General features: G+C 43.7%; 1 protein-coding gene across 2 annotated transcripts in view; it reads left to right on the top strand.

The window, feature by feature from the left end:
* Positions 1–17,505, top strand: part of NPNT (nephronectin) — a 211,955-nt gene that overhangs the window by 180,189 nt on the left and 14,261 nt on the right. For both annotated transcript variants that reach the window (XM_069241282.1, XM_069241273.1), the window contains 2 exons: positions 10,524–10,619; positions 13,765–13,863. In XM_069241282.1, coding sequence (XP_069097383.1) covers positions 10,524–10,619; positions 13,765–13,863 — 195 coding nt within the window. The remainder of the gene's footprint in view (positions 1–10,523; positions 10,620–13,764; positions 13,864–17,505) is intronic.

Raw genomic sequence — 17,505 nt, 5'->3', positions numbered from 1 at the left:
TGCAAATATCTCAAAAACTGAACTACTGAACAAATTTACACCAGATCAAAAAAGCGCGAGTAAAGTTTTACTTTTATGCCTATTTCTGTGTAAATCCATTCAATGTTTTTTTGCTGTGTCTTTTAGCAAAATTTCCTTTGGGAGCTAAAATAGGAGATTATACTTTTTTCAGTCACCCATAAGTTTATTTTCCTGTGGGTGAATTTAAATGAAACGTGCCTTGCCAAATTAGCGAAATGTGGTAGTAGATTGGAAAGTTTTGTGCAACTTGATTTACAAGGTCGAAAATTATTAGTAAGTCTATAAAATGCCTTTTAAATGGAAAGAACAGCTGAACCATAACTACACAGGTTGTATGCAGAGATCTCACCGACAAAAATGATCAAGGACACAATATTGACTTTACATACATTGTATTTAAAAAGTGAAAAATAATAATAAAAATATAAAAGAGCAAAATATCCTCAAAAAATAAAGTATATAAAAATTTAGCTATTTACTATCTTAACTTTACAATGTATATTAGCTTTAAACATATTGCGTTTCTAAAAATATACTTAAAACATATAAATATTAAAAGTGTATAGCTCAAACATAAAACAAAAATATATAGTTTAAAATATTTACAAAAAATGTTAAACAACATTAAAATGAAAATTATTATTTAAACACATCATAAAACGTAGTATTAAGCATCATTGTAACTACAAACTCTGAATATTAAAAAACTAAAGTATACAAAAATAATAAAATACAAAAATTATAAAAATATCAAAAAAGTACACTAAAATAACTTAAGAATTAAACCAAGAAAATTAAAACAATGAAAGTAAGATAAAACCAAAATACACAACTTGGAGGGATCAAATTCACTACTCCCAATTCTACAGAATGGAAAGTGTTGTACTTTGGAGGGGTCGGATTTGCTATTTTCACTCCAACACAATCAACATAAGGGAAAGCCTTGGAGGGGTTAAATTTACTATTCCCACTCTAACCTGAACAGCAGCAGGGAAAGGGTTGGATGTTGGAGAGGTCAGATTTACTTTTCCCATCCCAACAGGAGCAACAGTAGCAAAAGTACTGGAATATGGAGGGGTTTGACTTACTGTTCGTACTCCAGTATGAGCAACAGTAGGGAAAGTACTGGATTTTGGAAGATTTAAATTTACTATTCACACTCAATCATAAGCAACAGTATGGAAATTGTTGGATTCTGGAAGAGTCAAAAATACTATTCCCACTCCAGTACAAGCAAACATAGGGAAAATATTAAAAGTCAGAAAACTCAGATTTAACTTTCCCTGTCCTAAAATAATACAAAATAAATAACATTTATAAAATACAGAATATTTCCATAAATATATTCAACTATGTTATCATGGTACAGTTTATATTAATAATTAAAAACTAAAAAGAAAAAGCTAACATATAACAGTATACATGATATTACATTTTAAAAACAAACTAATTAATAAAATATTTCAAATATTTCTTACTCTATTATCCCAAAATTCCACAGCCACAACAACAAATAAAGTTGGTAGCAGAAAAACATGCACACTATTTTAAATGAATTTTTATACAAAAAAACTAAATATAATTAATAGTCAAGGTATTAAAAATAAACATTTAACACAATTATCTAGTTAGCCAATCAACATATAAAACATACAACCATATAGCTAAAATTATCTGTTTATTAATTGGAAAATATTTTACATAATTATCTAATTAGCAAATTAAAACATAAATATTTTTAAATAATTAAACAACAAACCCTATTTTCTATAAACCCAGCAACCGGCCAAAAATAGACATAAAATAAACAAAACAATCTATTGCCAGATTAAAAAAACCAAACCACACTGAAAATCAATAAAACATGCTTAACATTAAAACAATAACTTATTACACAAAAACTATTAAAAAAACAGCTATATAATGGAAACACAATATTGTTTGTAACCATTTTTAAAATGAACAGTGTAAAAGACTTCACCGGAAAGAAAACAAAGGTTAAAGTGACATTATAGATAGCTAAAAATGTCATTTATAACAGCATTTTAAAAAACACACAAATACACCATTTGTAGTTTACTGAACTAAGTATAATTTGCACCCTCGCCATGCACTGCCTATAACCTCACATATTACATCACTCATGACATGTTCAATGACTTCTCAAATGACATAATTGATGGCATCACTGGTTACAATCCAGTGAGTGTGACAGTTTGCTATACGCTTCTGACACTGAAAGTTATTTAATGAGCTACATCTAGAGCAAAGTTTCTATGACTTGTGCACAGCAATGAGTGTAATTTTTTGCAGAATGCTTGGCCTTATAAGCAACCCTGTCAGCACCCACCCCGGGGTGCTGGCAGAGCTGGCCACACTTTTTTGGGTACTTTATTTTTTTGAGTGCCCCGGTGTGGGAGCCAGCCATAATATTATGTGCTCCCGCAGGTCGAATGTCCCCTAATCATGCAGGGAAGCATCATGTCTTTCGTTTTCAAGAGCATTGTGTCCTTAAAACTCTATACCTGCGTTGTGCCCCAGGGATGGGCTCCTGTGGGCCATTATATGACTTGGGGAGGAGATCCATACACAAGCACCCCTCCCCTCTGGTTGATCGGGTAAGTCCAGGCACAAGAAAAAATCCAAGAAGTTTAAGGCCCTGATTTATACTTTTTGGTGCAAAACTGCATTAACTCAGTTTTGAACCAAAAAGTTTAGCACCAGGCACTAACGCAGTTTTGCACCAAAAATGTAAGCACCGGCTTGCACCATTTCTGTGCACCAGCCAGGCACCATATTTATGGAATGGTGCAAGCCGGTGCAGAGGGTGGGCTAGCATAAAAAAAAAAGAAACATGCCGTTAGTCAGGTGGGGCTGGTGCTATGGAAGAAGGGGGTTATGCACCAAAAAATGTTAGGCAGGCTAGAGTAAAAAAAAGAAATACTCTAACCTGCCTAGAGTCATTTTCAGGTGCAAAACCATCCTTACCACATGACTCCTGTCTTAGAAAAGACAGGAGTCATGCCCACCACCCCAATGGCCAGCACAGGGTCCCCTGGGCATGGCCTTTTTAACCCAGTGCCATGTAGGGGGGCCCATTTCAGGGCCCCCAATGGAACTTAAAAAAATAAAATACTTACCTGTACTTACCTGGGATGGGGTCCCCCATCCTCTGCGGTCCCTCTGGTGTGGGAGGGGTGTCCCTGTTGCCTGGGAAGGGCACCTTTCCACCATGGAAATAGGCCCACAGGTCCCCTAATGCCTGCCCTGACCCAGGCATTAAAACATTGGGCAAAGCAAGCTTCGCCCCATTTTTGGACTCCCCTCCTTCCTCCTGTGCACAATTTTTGCACGGGAGTATAAATATATATGGCGTTAAGGCCATAGTCATTTTTTGCACCAGAACGCCTACCTTGCATCTCATTAAGGCAAGGTAGGTTTCCACTTCCAAAAAATGACTAACTCCGTAAATTTGGTGCTAGACGGGTCTAGTCCCAAAGTATAAATATGGAGTTAGTTTTGCACCAAATTAGAGTAAAAAAGAAACTGACGCTAATTCGGTGCAAACAGAGTATAAATATGCCCCTAAGTACTCTTTGACTTCTCCTTGTCCATCAGCCAACAAGACAAGGGAGTGTCAACGCTCTAAGTATTGTTCTGCAGAATCTGTGCCTCTGCAAACTCTGCGCCTCTAAAAGTTTCCTGGAGCTGGAGCAACCCCTGCCTCACTTAAAGAATTTTATGAGGTCATGTGCCACATTTTTGGGCAGTCTCACCCTGCTGGAGGACCTTTGGGCCAGTGGGTTGACCCTAGGAGTTCTGTGCCAGCAGCTCAGGCCCCGCAGCAAAGGGGCTCCCAAGAATTCAGTCGTAGATCCAGTCCGGCACTGGTCTTACCACCTTGACTTTCCCTGATGTTGACGCTCCAGGTGCCATCCCCATTGTATTCCCTGACACGGAGCCAGATGGGTGTTGCCCGATGAATACTCTAGCGCCAGCAGGAGCTTTGCCTTCTCGCTCAGGTCCTGAGCCTATTTCTCTGGGCTATGCCTCGGGGATGAATGGTAGGGGTCACTGAACCCTTTAGAATACCAGTCTTACAAATCTGAAATGGACTGGCGTGAGAACTTGGGTGAAGCCAACGGACTGGACACTTCTCCAGATACTGGCATGATTTCTGCCCTTACCGTGACTATGGAGGAGGGAGCAACTTATGCTATGGTGGTGAGGAGGGCAGCTGAGGTCCTGGACATTCAACTACCCTCAGTGGCCATCAAGACTAATCTCTAGACAGAGGTGCGGCAACTGGGAGCGCCACCTCATAACCCCTGCTCCTCTTCACAGAATGGGAACCCACCACAGAAGCTCCTGTGAACCGGACGATTGCCCACTGCCATTGCCCCACACCTAGAGACTGAAGTTTCCTGATGCAACACCCCACCCTAAGATCTTGGTGGCCCAAGCCTCTGCCTCCTAAGGCACGTTCCCTACCGCTCTCCCAGATAGGGAATCCACAAGTTTGGATTCGTTTGGGAAGAAGATATTTTCTTCCACCAGCCTTGTGTTGCAGTCAGTGAACACTGCATGGCTTTTGGGCTATTGTTCCCAGACGCTGTGGGATACGGTTACGCAAGTGCTGCCATAGGTCCTGGAGAAGGCCTGGGCTGTAATCTCTCAGGCTGTTGCTGATCGGAGGGATGCAGCAAAGTTCACAATTCTTTGCAGACTTGACATGACTGACTCGATAGACAGAACAGTTTCCACAACAGTGGCCCTGAGGCACCACGCCCGGCTGAGGACATATGGCTTTTTGTGGAATGGCCAGGCTTTTTTGATAGACATGTCCTTTGATGCCACCCATCTCTTCCGTGACAAGGAAGACTCGGTGCTCGAGCGCTACAAGGATTCTCGGGCTATGGTCAGGTCCTCGGGCCTCACAGTGGCTCCTCATTCCTCCCCGCCCCCCCAGTCTGCCTTTCTTCCCTTTTGAGGCTATGGAAGGGGTCTCCCATTGTGCCATTTCCTGGCCAACCAATGTGTCACACATGCTGCCCAGCCTCTCTGTGGTCAAGGGTACGGGACCCACTGACCTTGTGGGTCAGGTGGCCCGCGGTCTGGTCAGTCCACCACCCCCTCTCTGTAGCAGCCTCTAAACCCTCCTAGTCTGTTTTCTCCACCGCCCCCCCCGTCCCAAGGACCAGTTGGCAGCAGGATTCACCATCACCTGCCCCACTGGCAATTCATCACTTCAGACAGGTGGCTTTTGCAGATAGTCCAAAGGGGCTACTTCCTTCCCTTTGAGACTACCCCTCCAACAATGTTACCATCTTATGATCGAATGATTGAGGATCATTTGTCCTTTCCCTGCGAGGAAGTGATGGCTCTCTTGGCCAAGGAAGCCGTAGAGAGGGTTCCAGTACCAGAAATAGACTGTGGCTGCTCTTCCCCTACTTTCTGCTCCCCAAAAAGGACAAGTCTTCACCCTATCCTAGACCTCCGATCCCTCAATCTCTTCCTAAAGAAGAAGTTCAAGATCCTCATGTTGGGTCATGCCTTGCCTGCCCTGGACTCAGGAGACTGGATGGTAGCGCTGGACTTACATGACGCTTAATTTCATATCCCCATCCTGCCTGCCCACAGGTGTTACTTGCGGTTACTAGTAGGCCAAAAGTACTTTCAGTTCACCATGCTCCCTTTTGGCCTATGGTTGACTATACATTTTCTTAAGTCACACCTGGCTCCCTCTCAGATGCTCCCTTTCATCAGAGCTGTTCTGGACACAGTGCAGTGTCGTGCTTATCCTCCAGAGTGGTGAGGCCATGATAGCCAGGCTATGATATTGATGTTACAGCCTCTATCCCGGATTTCGATGAGAGTGACTGAGGCTGTTGGCCTCACGGCCTCTGGCATCCTGCTGGTGAGTCATGCCAGTTGGCATATGAGGGCTGTGCATGGGACCAGACGTTTTAGTGGGTGCAGCATCAACAGAATCTCTCTGACATGGTCCAGATCTCAGAGGAACCTGCAAAAGATCTGCGTGATCATTAACAAATCATGATTGGGCCAGCGACAGATCCCTCTCCCTCCCCCAACCAGATGTGACAATAGTGACAGATGAGTCACTCCTAGGATAGGGTGGCCCTCTGAGAGAGGTGGAGAGTAGAGGCATCTGGTCTCCAGCGGAAACGGGACTCCACATCAACATGCTGGCGCTCCATGCAATCTGGCTGACATTGAAATCCTTTCTTCCCTCTATCAAGGGAAAGATGGTGCAGGTGTTCATGGGACAAGACCAACGCCATATGGTACTGCAACAAGCAGGTTGGGGTCGTAGACCCTTTGTCAGGAGGCTCTGCGCCTCTGAACGTGTCTGGAAAAGCAGTGCATATCCCTGGAGGTTCAACATCTGGTGGACTCCCTGAATGCCCGAGTGGACAAACTCAACCGAAAATGCCTAACAGATCACAAATGGTGTCTCTATCCGGAGGTGATGCAAGGTCTCTTTCAACAGTGGGAACAGCCTCCAACGAAATTGCACAACATCAGCAGTTTTGAGTGCTGGAGTTTCCACGGCAGCAATCGCTCAGAGACTTATTTCGTCTCAAGTGGAATTCAGGCCCCCTGTAAGCCTTTCCACCCATACCACTCCTGCCCAGAGTTTTCAAGAAGATCAAAAACGACTGGGCCCAAATAATCCTTGTGGCTCCGGACTGAGCACAGAGAGTCTTGTATCCAAAGCTGCTGAGCATGTCCATCTATTCGCCAATAAAACTACCTCTTTGGGAGAATCTTCTGTCACAGCAGCAGGGGAGGGTTAGTCACCTGAACCTGTCCACTCTTCGCTTTCTTGTGAGAAGATTGAGCAGTGGCAGTTGACAGCTTTTGACCTCCCTCTAGAAGTCTGTAACATAATCTTGGCAGCCAAACTTCCATCAACTAAAATGGTATTTGCCTGTTGTTAGAAGAAGTTTATGGCACAGACAAGTCTGTTGACTCCCTTTCTGCCCCTCTCTCTGAGGTCCTACTGTTCATTCTTTTCCTTGCCCAGCAGGGCTCTGCTTTGGGTACTTTTATAGGATATTTGTCTATTTCTGCTTTTTTCAGGTTGCCTGATGAATTTTCAAGTCTCCTATTGTACATAGGTTCCTCAAAGGTCTTACATATCTCTTTCCTCCATCCACATTCATTATGTTCCAATGGGATCTGAATTTGATTCTGACTTTTTGTGATATGCGCTCCTTTCGAGCCTCTCCACAGTTGCCTTCTCAGGCTTCTGACATTGAAAACAGCCTTCCCTGTAGCTATTACATCTGCCTGCAGAGTGAGTGAGCTGCAGGCCTTATTATCTAAGCTGCCCTACCGTTCCATCTGTCCTGACAGTTGTGCTTCGCACTAGGGCCTCTTTTCTACCAAAAGTGGTCACGCTCTTTCATGTAGGCCAATCCATCAACTTGCCTACTTTTTTATGCACACCCACGTCCTTCTAAGGAAGAGGAGAGACTCTACCGCCTGCACCCAAAAAGTGCGTTGGCTTTCTGCCTTGATCGTACAAAAGAGTTTCTTGGTGGATGATCAGCTCTTTGTTGGTTATGAGGGTGAGAAGAAAGGTCAGGCAGTGCAAAAGAGGACCATCTCCAGATGGGTTGTTCTCGGTATTAAAACCTGCTATGCACTCGCCAAAAAAGCAACCCCCGAAGGTTTGCAGGCTCATTCTACACGAGCTATAGCTGTGACCACCACTTTAGCACACAGAGTTCAAGTCCTGGACATCTGCCAGGCACCAACGTGGGCATCTCTGTACATGTTTACCAAACACTACTGCTTGGACAGTCAGGTCCATTGGGGCAGACACTTTCCAAATTTGGTCCTGCAGTACTTTCTAGTTTGAAAGTTTGCAGACCCACCTCCTTGGATGGTATTGCTTGGGTAGCTATTCAAAGGTAAGGGATCTGCAGCTAGAAGTCTCTAACAGATGGACAAGTTACTTACCTTCAATAACACCTTATCTGGTTGAGACTATATCTAGCTGCAGATTCCTTACCAACCCACCCATCCTTCCTGCTCTATGAACTGATTTCTAGGGGCAGGGCCTCCCCTTTCAGGACATTAGTTTGGAGACACCAGTAGTCAGTGTTCATCCTGGCTCTGCAATTCTGGTGTGTAAAGTTGTGAAAGAAACTGATGTTGGCGCACCTGGGTGGCGCCTGTATAGGACCTGTGACATCATCATTTCTGGTGCTGATGATGCTGTTGATGGCCATGGAGCCGATCAATGCCACCTACAGGTGCGCTGAGGTACTGCTCATGAAAATCTTCCAGATCTAGTCTGACGCCCAGGGAGAATTTGAAGGTAAGGAATCTGCAGCAAGATATAGGGCCTGATTTAGATCTTGGGGGACGGGTTATTCTGTCATAAACATGACAATTATTCCGTCCACTGTATTACAATTTCCATAGGATATAATGGAATAGTAATACAGAGGACAGGATATCGGTCACGGTTGTGACAGAGTAACCTTGTTCGCCAAGATCTAAATCCGGCCCATAGTCTCTACCAGATAAGGCCTTACCAAAGCTAAGTGTCTTGTCCATTAAGGGTGCTGTCCACCCCTGGTAGATTGGGCTGAGCGCCTAGCTGAAGCCACAGCCTGTGACCAAACCTCCAATCCCCGCAGCTGGGGATGCCACCTGCAGAAGGCGTGGTGCAGGGACCTCTTGGATCTAAACATTCACTGGAAAAAAAAAGACAAGCATCAAATTGAAGTTATGGTTACCTTTGTTCAAAACACCTCAACACAAGATTTTAAAAAAGTCTGAGAAATTTGCCTAAAAAAACATAGTTAAAATGCAGTTTTGGTTACGAATTTGAAGTGAAAATCCATTGAAAATCGAAAGTTACGGTTAGGAACACAATTTGGAACTTAAATAACACCTAGCAACTCACGTGTATAATAAGGAGGACGTTCTGCTGCCACTTTTGGAGCAGAATTGTGGGGTTATGTACATACCAAAGAGCTGCAAATAATTGAGAACTTTTTCCCGCGGTCCCCTTTGCAGCTTCGCCCAGGCTGTCTCCTGACTGCTTTACATCTATAACTTGATTATTAAGCGCATTGCTGAAATCATAGCACTTGCTCCACTACTTTATTGGAACTGTTTCTAGAGGAATGGAAAAGCAGGAGTGTACTTCAATGTGCTGCACGAAATAGCTTCCTACAAAGGGGCCTCTGTCAGCAGAGGATTTGGAAATCTGTGATAATCCCTCCTTGATGAAAGGTTTCACCATAGATTGAAGCAAAGAGTAGTACTGGCTCTCTAGATATATAAAAAGCAATTGCTAGAGCCAAAGCGGGTTTATTGATTTGTAACTATCTGTTTTGAGGTGGGCCTATATCGGATGCAGCTTGATGCACTATGTAAATTCAGGATTCGGATTCTTCCCACTGATTTTACAAGTTTATATAGGATTCACTCAGGTGTAATCGTGATTCTTGTGACTGTAGTGTTGTGGGTTTGGAAACAATTTTGCACTTCATGCTCCTCTGTGTCAAATGTGCTACAGCGCATAGTAGGTGGTTGGTACTGCATATGCCCTTCAAGTAACCCTGGTGAATTGTCACCGATAAACCATGAATATATTTTATCTGTGGCTACATGCATCTGGCCAGGGTTAGCATGATAGGTATTTTACATATAAAACTACTGTGCTTTTATCATTACTGCACACACTTTTTACACTTTGCAATGTTAACATTTATAGTGCCTGGCCTTAATGATTTTATTATTTTATTGTTTTATTGGGAGATATCCAGCTAGTTACATTTTATACATTGTTGTGCCTCTTATGTAACTTGATGGAGGTCAGCCAATCGGTTGAATGCTGTACTGAAAGCAATAAAGCTTACTACTACTATCTCATACCTTCTTCCACCACCCTACACTTCCTGGCTCTGTTTCATTCTTGCAAGTTTTTTTTCATCCCTGCATTCTGCATTTGTCACTGATTTCTTAGTTTTCTTCCCCCTTTCTGTTTCTTTTACCCTTCTCCCTCTTACTCCGGGTCTGGTGATTAGAAAGATGTCCTGGTCCCCAACAATGAGTACTGGTGCCCAGCCCCTGCAACCATCTGTACAAATTAAGCACTGCCGTACCACTGCATGCAACATTCCGCTTATACAAACCCACAGGTGCAGTTATTGAAGCTTAAGCTTTCTGGCCAGCGGCCATCCAGCTCCATGGGGATTGTGCACTGAGAGACTGCTAGCCTCACACGTGGAGCTGTACAAAGCCCCCGCAGCTTTGGAAAATACCTTTTTTATAGACTTATTGAAGTGTGACCTCGAAGGTCATGGGCTCTTGAGGTGAAATGTAATTACGGGAGCTCTCTAGACCCTGTGCCCTAGGGCCCTGTTGAACACATTATTTTAAAAGATGGGGGTTTGACCTATTTCCGTTTTTATTTGCTCTCCCCATTTTTTGACGTGTCTTATTTTGTCTTTCAGTCCCACGCCAGCCTGGAATACACAATGACCTGTTTGATCTATTTGAGATTGAAAAGGGTGTAAGCGCAGACGAGTATGAAGCGAGGGATGACCCAGGTAAGTCACCCCTACATACTTGCAATAACAAAATGTGAGCACTCCCATAAAGTCTAATTTTTGTTCCATGCGGCTTTACATACTTCTAGTGAGCACACAGTTCTGTTGCAACCCATGGTTATTGCCCTGTGTTCACAATGGCTAGCTTGCGACCCAAGCATAGCATGTGAGTAAAGCAAAGCTGAGACTTTATATACAATTATAACTTTTAGGTCTGCCACAAAATGTCGATAGTTTAAAAAGTGGGTGTAGAAATACTTGTATTTGTGTAGGTTTCGAAGTCAAAACTATAACAGAGGTAGTCCAGTGTTGCGCAACAGTCTTTAAGTTCAAAAACGCGTGTTTCATGGAAGTGTCCCGCCGTATGATTATTGACAAACAACGCATATGGAAGTCCATACAGAATTCACAAATAGCTTAACCTGTTTCTAGTATTGATTCAGTGTCAAAAGTTTGGAAGCACAAGCGTGCGAACACATCCAAGCCAACGGCAACACCGATATGCACACTACCCTTGTGCGTCACTTGATTCTGGGGCCGATGAGAAACAGGGGCTACAGTTGGCATTGTTAGTTTATAATGACTGGGTTGCTGCATCGATTGCTTGGGGTCTGAGATTTTGCCACTCAAGCCTTTTGGAATCCTACTGTATCTTATGCATGACTTGGTTCATTTGAAACAGAATCCTCCACTATTCAGCAGTCGGTGTCGTTTTTTCAAAATGTGTTTCGATGTGAGACCATTTCTAGTCCCACACAGTGTCGTAGCTTCGGAGCTTTGTATTTTATGTGATTGCCTGGTCACCTCATTTGAGGGGCTTCTTCAGAGTTATTTAGCCTATTTTTCCCTCACTCCAATTCTGATTTACCAGCTGACCTCATGCCATCAGGCCCACTCTTAGCCAGACCTCTTCTGATTAGCCAACAGCAACTGATAGTGTCTATGGTTTTTTGGTGCATGTATGGCATGAGCCAGCATACTTAGGCCCATATTTAATAAGGGGCGTATTTACAAGCCCCATGTGCAACCGGAGTGTCGCAATTTTTGATGTTCTGGAAGTGCAGAGCGCAGACCATTATCTAAGACGCCACACAAAGCTACTTTGTATGGCTTTTCATGGGCTCATAGATATGCTGTAAGCAGTCGTGGCACCCGATAACATCAAGAGGCGGGGAGGCATGCGCGGGGGGAGGAGAGGTGCAAATAAAAATTCAAATTTTAAAAAATAAAAATAAAAACACTTACCTTCTCCGCCGCTCCTTTGTCTGTCGTCGATCCAAACCAGGCTGGCAGGCACAGGCTCCCAGCCTGCCCTGTGGCCAATCCTGAGGCTGCTCAAAGCAGTGTCAGGATTGGCTGGTATCGCCCAGACAGGGCGCTCCCAGGCAGACATTGAGTCTGTGCAGGCTCTCTCAAACTGTGTTGCCAGGCTTGAGAGAGCCTACTGCGCATGTATGTTTGGCCGGCCTGAGACAGCCGGACAAACATACATGCGCTCTGAGGGGGAGTGCTGCACTATTCCTCGCTGCTCTTCACCCCCATGGCCCCGCTCCTTTAAAAGAAACGGATATATCCTTTTCTTTTAAAGGTTTTGCAGCTGCTGCTACTGGTGGGGGGGGGGGCAACGCTCCTCGGCCCTATTGGAGGAGCCGCCCTGGCTGTAAGGCAACGCAGTGCAAGTCGCTGTGTTGCATTACTGTGCATCAGGGGGGTGTTCCATGGGTGTTGCAGTGGGTTTTCCCACACAGCCCCCATGGGTTTTGATGCATTCTCAGATTTATGAGGCCCTGTAAACCTTGGAATGCGTCAAAAACATACTCCTCCCCAGGGGAGGCATAACGGGGGAGAAATAGCTCTATTTCTCCTCGTATTTTCCTCTTTCTATGTGAGCTGCATTTTGCAGCACACATAGAAAGAGGAAAGCACCTTCATGGATTGGTTTTGTGTAGGAAGGTGTACCTTCCTGCACAAAACAAATCCTGCATGCAATGCAGGCACCATTTCTGTCCCCTCCCCCTGCGTTGTCGCTAGGCAGCCAAAAGGGCACCAACACAGGGGGAGGGGACAGAAATGCACTATATTTTATAAATACAGTGCACTTCTGCCCGTTTCCTGTGGCACAGGGCAGTGGAGTCTCTTGCTGTGCTGCCCTGCTCCACATTATTGTAAATATGCCCCTTAGATTTCATGCAACACTGTGCAGTGTCAAATTAGCTGTGCTGCTTTTTGAGAATTGGAGAAAACAGCACAGAGCCATATCTACTAAAAGTGGCCTGCTGCTAATGTCTTCCCTTGTGCTATCGCAGAAACAGGCGGCCTTGTGTAAAGTGCAGCCTCACAACATGGTGCAGAGGCGAGTGTGCTCAGTCTAGCATGCGAGTTTTACTGGAATCCTAACCTTCCAGTACAATTTCACGTGCATAGACAATACCAAAAAAAGTTACATATTTTAGATGTGTGCTGTGCACTGTAGCATACCCGCAGTGTGCCCTTTTCTGGGAGGAAGCAATTAATTTTTCTATGTTTGCACCTGCTCCCAATAGGCTTTATTGTTTGAGGGAAAAATGGTCTGGCTAGCTTAGCAGACTGGGCTTTACGTTACAACCTATGGGTCTTTGTGTTGATCCACCCTAGTAATGCCCCCTTTAAATAGTTTTGCACTGTGAAAAGTGCACCTTTCTAGTGCAAAACACCTTTGGTGATTGATGTACTGTTTTGCATCACACTGGAGCAAATCCTTAGATATCTGGGCTTTGCTGTTGTTATCTAAAATCAGGATTAGGTAAACATGCTCCTTACTGACATGAGCTCTTTAGTATTTACACTGATAATGTCGTGGATAACTTTAACAGGGCATGTTTCCATTGATATGAGTAGCTATTAAATGTACATAAGTAGGCGACGGTTAAAAATACTGTTCAAAATATTCAACAATATTGTGAATGTCGTTGTAAGAAGAGAGTAAGAATACTGTTCGAAATTATAGCTGAACAATGCACAGCACTCTTCACCTTTATCCCTCAGCAATTGATTAGTAGAAAGTTTACCCCAGCATGGGCAGGTTGATTTCAGAATCAGACTAGGTTCTATGCTCTTAGAATATTCTAATGTTGCCAGAGTTCATATTCTGCCTTTTTTTATGCAGGGGACTTGGTTCACAGTTGTAATTTCGACAGTGGTCTCTGCGGATGGATCCGAGAGCGAGAAGATGACTTGCATTGGGAGCCGGCCAGAGATCCATTAGGTAAGCCATTATTAGATCTTTTCATGTTAAGATTTAGAAGATGGGCTCATCAAGGAGAGGATAGCTTCTGTGGAAGTTCATACCTAAAAGAAAGTCCCATAAAGAATGCTCATTCTTGACCCTAGAGATAGCGAGTAGTTAATTTGTGCCAGTGGGTGTCGTTGGAGCCCCATCAGCACTTACATGAGGGGACTTGGTCTCACTTAGACATTCCCACAGGCATTCTCTTTTACCCAGGTTGTATATAGTGCTGGTGACCTCACAAACTGGGAGTACAGGTGCCAGGCGCCCACTCAGTCTAATCACGCAGACAGTTTATTGGTGGTCACTCGCCTCGGCTTGCCTCTGTTGTCTGCACTACCTGAGTTGGTTCAGCTGAGGTGAGGACAGGCCATGCATGTGCACTTGCGTGGTGGCTGTAGAGAAAAGGCTGGTGGTCTCTGACTCCATTCTCATGCTGTGGACCGCGAGCTACTTGGAGGCAGGCAGTGTCTGAGCCAAGCTCCAGCAGCAGCCTACAACCACTACTCAACTCTGCACTAGCTACCAGGCTAAAAAGGTTCAGTGTGTTGGTCACTGACTTGCCACCAATGGCCACCAATGCTTACGTGCAAGTGTTTTACCATTGCGCGGTTGAAGCACACTATTGTCCCCAACTTTAGGCAACCTAGTAACAATATATTACTTTGTGTTATTTATATTGTATGGTATTTTACTTTATATAATGTTATCTTAATCATATGTCGCCCCCCCCTGGTCTGAGACTCAAATTTCAACGTGGTGTTGAGATTGACTCAGTGGAAAGACTGTGCTCCTGGAAGTGAAACTTAAAGCAAGTGTCAGCGAGGCACGGAGTCTTTCCAAGTATGCACTGTGAGGTCATGCACATCTAAATATGTGGTAAACAGGCCTCTTTAGACAGCCCGGTGCCTTTTTTAGGTCTAGCATGCAAGTGCTTCGACCTGTTGTTTCTATTGTGGGCTTTTAATCACTCCCACCTCACGCCCATCACTTTCATTTGTTTGTGGGCTTTCCTTTCAAAAATCCTTTTTCATTGGTAAATGCTATACGTTTGTCCCTCCTTGGGGAGGTTTTGTTACCACCATATAGACTGGATAATTGCGCTATTGCTGATATGTTTGACTGTGAGCAAAATTCTTTTTCCTTTTGTGTCTCTCCTACGCGCTTATGCCATGGCGGCCGTGGCGCTTTGAATCATCTCGCTGTTGTTAACTAATGTTTTATTTTTCATTTTCAATTTATGTGGCAAATAAAATCCAGTTAGGAATTTACGCCAGTAGCTCTAACTGGAGAAAATGCTTGTTTAGTTTTTTTTTATTCAGTGGGTTCTGCTCAGACCATAGTTGGACACCCACCAATATGGGACCTCAGTTGAAAATATTTTCTGCTCATACAGAGGTGCAGCAACATTTCGGGGTATAGAAACACAGAAGCACATCTGACCCTGGGTGGGTAAAAAATAAAAATCTAATTTGAATTGAATGATGGCTTTAGCTTAAATGACAAGAGTTCTCCTTTAACTGCCTATAACTTTCAAGTCTCCTCCTTCTGCACAGTGTTGGCACAGTACGCAATAATGGTTACTGGACTGACCATGTACACGGAGAGGAAGAGAGTGCAGAGCCCCCACACTTTCTCTTCCTTCAAAAGGTTGGTGCAATAACCAGTACCATTTATTATACTGTACCAACCTTATGTCGGAAGAGAAAGAGTATCTTGGCGCTATTATTCTCTCTCTGCATGGGGTCTATGCCATAACCTGTGCTGACAGCGCTGGTTACTGTATTACACTAACCTCAGAAAGAGACATAAAAGTGCAAGGCCCCCGCATTCTTTCCCCCAAGAAAGAGGTTGGCACAGTTACCAGCACTACCAGTCCCGGGACTTTGTCCGAAAGGGGGTCCCCGTGCCAGGAACTGACTATATGTTCAAAATGTGTTGCACTGAGGTGAATCTCAGCCTGTCACCAACTGAAGCCCTCTACCACCACCCACCAGTTAAGTGTTTCCTTCAGGTGTGCTCAAATATGATTTCTATCAATGTAATTGTTCTTAGTGTGATTTTGGTTTTTTTTATCTCTATTGTTACACAGTATACACAAATGTAATCATTTATTTTAAGTAGTGGTACAAAGGACAGGACACCACGTCACGTACCCATCCCATGCCCTCTCCTCAAAACCAAACCATGGAAGTACTAGGATATTTCATAAGTGCCCTCTGAGCAAATGAAAATTGGAGTATAAATACACTATATAACACCATTTTTTCAAACAGTTCTCTGGGGTGGAGACCCTGAGCCCTTAAAAGGTTGGCTTGCTTGTTTCGCTCACTCACTTTTGTATGGCTTTTGGGCATTGCCCATGCAGGCAGTGGGCAGCACCCTCGGGGTAGTGGTGGCACCAGTAATGGGAGTCAGCAGGGGCTTTCCAGGAATCATTTTGGCCACTTGATATTATTTATTTTATTAATTACAAACTGAGCACTGGGAATGGCCCTTCTTCAGATATTTTGTCTGAATTGGACATCTATATCATTGATAGCTGAAGGAAACGCTTTCGAAGGTGGGTGCTCATAGTTGCAAGAGAGCTGCATGCAGATGAAGTGAGTGAGCCTTTATGAGAGAGCGGCTGGCCTGAAAATATATGTTAAAAGAACTTTTTCTTGATCATAGGCCGCATTCTTGTTGTGTCTCTGAGCCAGCTTGGTTTCCTTTATTTGCTAAGGTGCGCATTAAAAAGACATAAAATGCAGAGCAGATAACTTCAGAGTTGCCTTGTACAGATGCCTTCAGAGAAGAGGCCTTGACCCTGGGGCGTCCCATAGTCATGCGCAGGAACCCTTAATCCTGCAGATGGTGTATTAAAGTAAAAGAAGAAAGTAGTTCCAAATTACTTTAAACTTGTAATGAATCCAAGGCCCAGACTTACTTTGGGGGCGTATTCACAAAGGCTTTATTGTGTAAATAAAGCAGTGGTTCTGTAGTAATCTTTTACGTACTCTCACATGCCTTTGTGTATAGGCCCGAAAACAACTGAAAAAGAAATACAATGAAACTATTCGTGGAATATTCATATACCATTAGCACAAATAGAAGTGACTGTGCTGTCCTTGCACTTTTACTTATAGAGAGTTGGACGTTTCAAGACCAATTCGCAAAGGCATGTAAAATATTACATCTGCAGCACTATGTCCCATACTCCTAACACTTTTCTGAATTGGCCCTAGTATATAAATCAGCTTCTGTTAACAGTTACCTTTTCTTAGTACTTTTTTGAAATTGCTTCAACAATGCAGTTATTTATCCTTTGATTGCTTTAAAACCTTCTGTCTGATGTGATTTGAGTATGCACGTTGGTGAGTTAAATGAGGCCCACACAAAACATATGCCAAGTTTCGGTATTTTGTGTCCAAGTGTTTGTTCTCCTGTTTCTGATACCCAAGGTGTATGTTTCTTATTTTACATGCCCACCTAACACTATAAATGTATGGAAATTTGCAGAACATGGAAGCTAGTTTTGTAGGTGTAGTGCCTGTCTGCGCGTGTGTTTTCGCACCTGGAAGGAAACTGAAGCATTTTGTTTGCCCCTGTTATGTCCCCTCTACCTAATGAAATGTGTGT

The sequence above is a fragment of the Pleurodeles waltl genome, chromosome 1_2 (assembly GCF_031143425.1).
Source record: "Pleurodeles waltl isolate 20211129_DDA chromosome 1_2, aPleWal1.hap1.20221129, whole genome shotgun sequence".
In the NCBI taxonomy this organism is placed as follows: domain Eukaryota; kingdom Metazoa; phylum Chordata; class Amphibia; order Caudata; family Salamandridae; genus Pleurodeles; species Pleurodeles waltl.
This window is presented reverse-complemented; position numbering and strand designations above follow the sequence as displayed.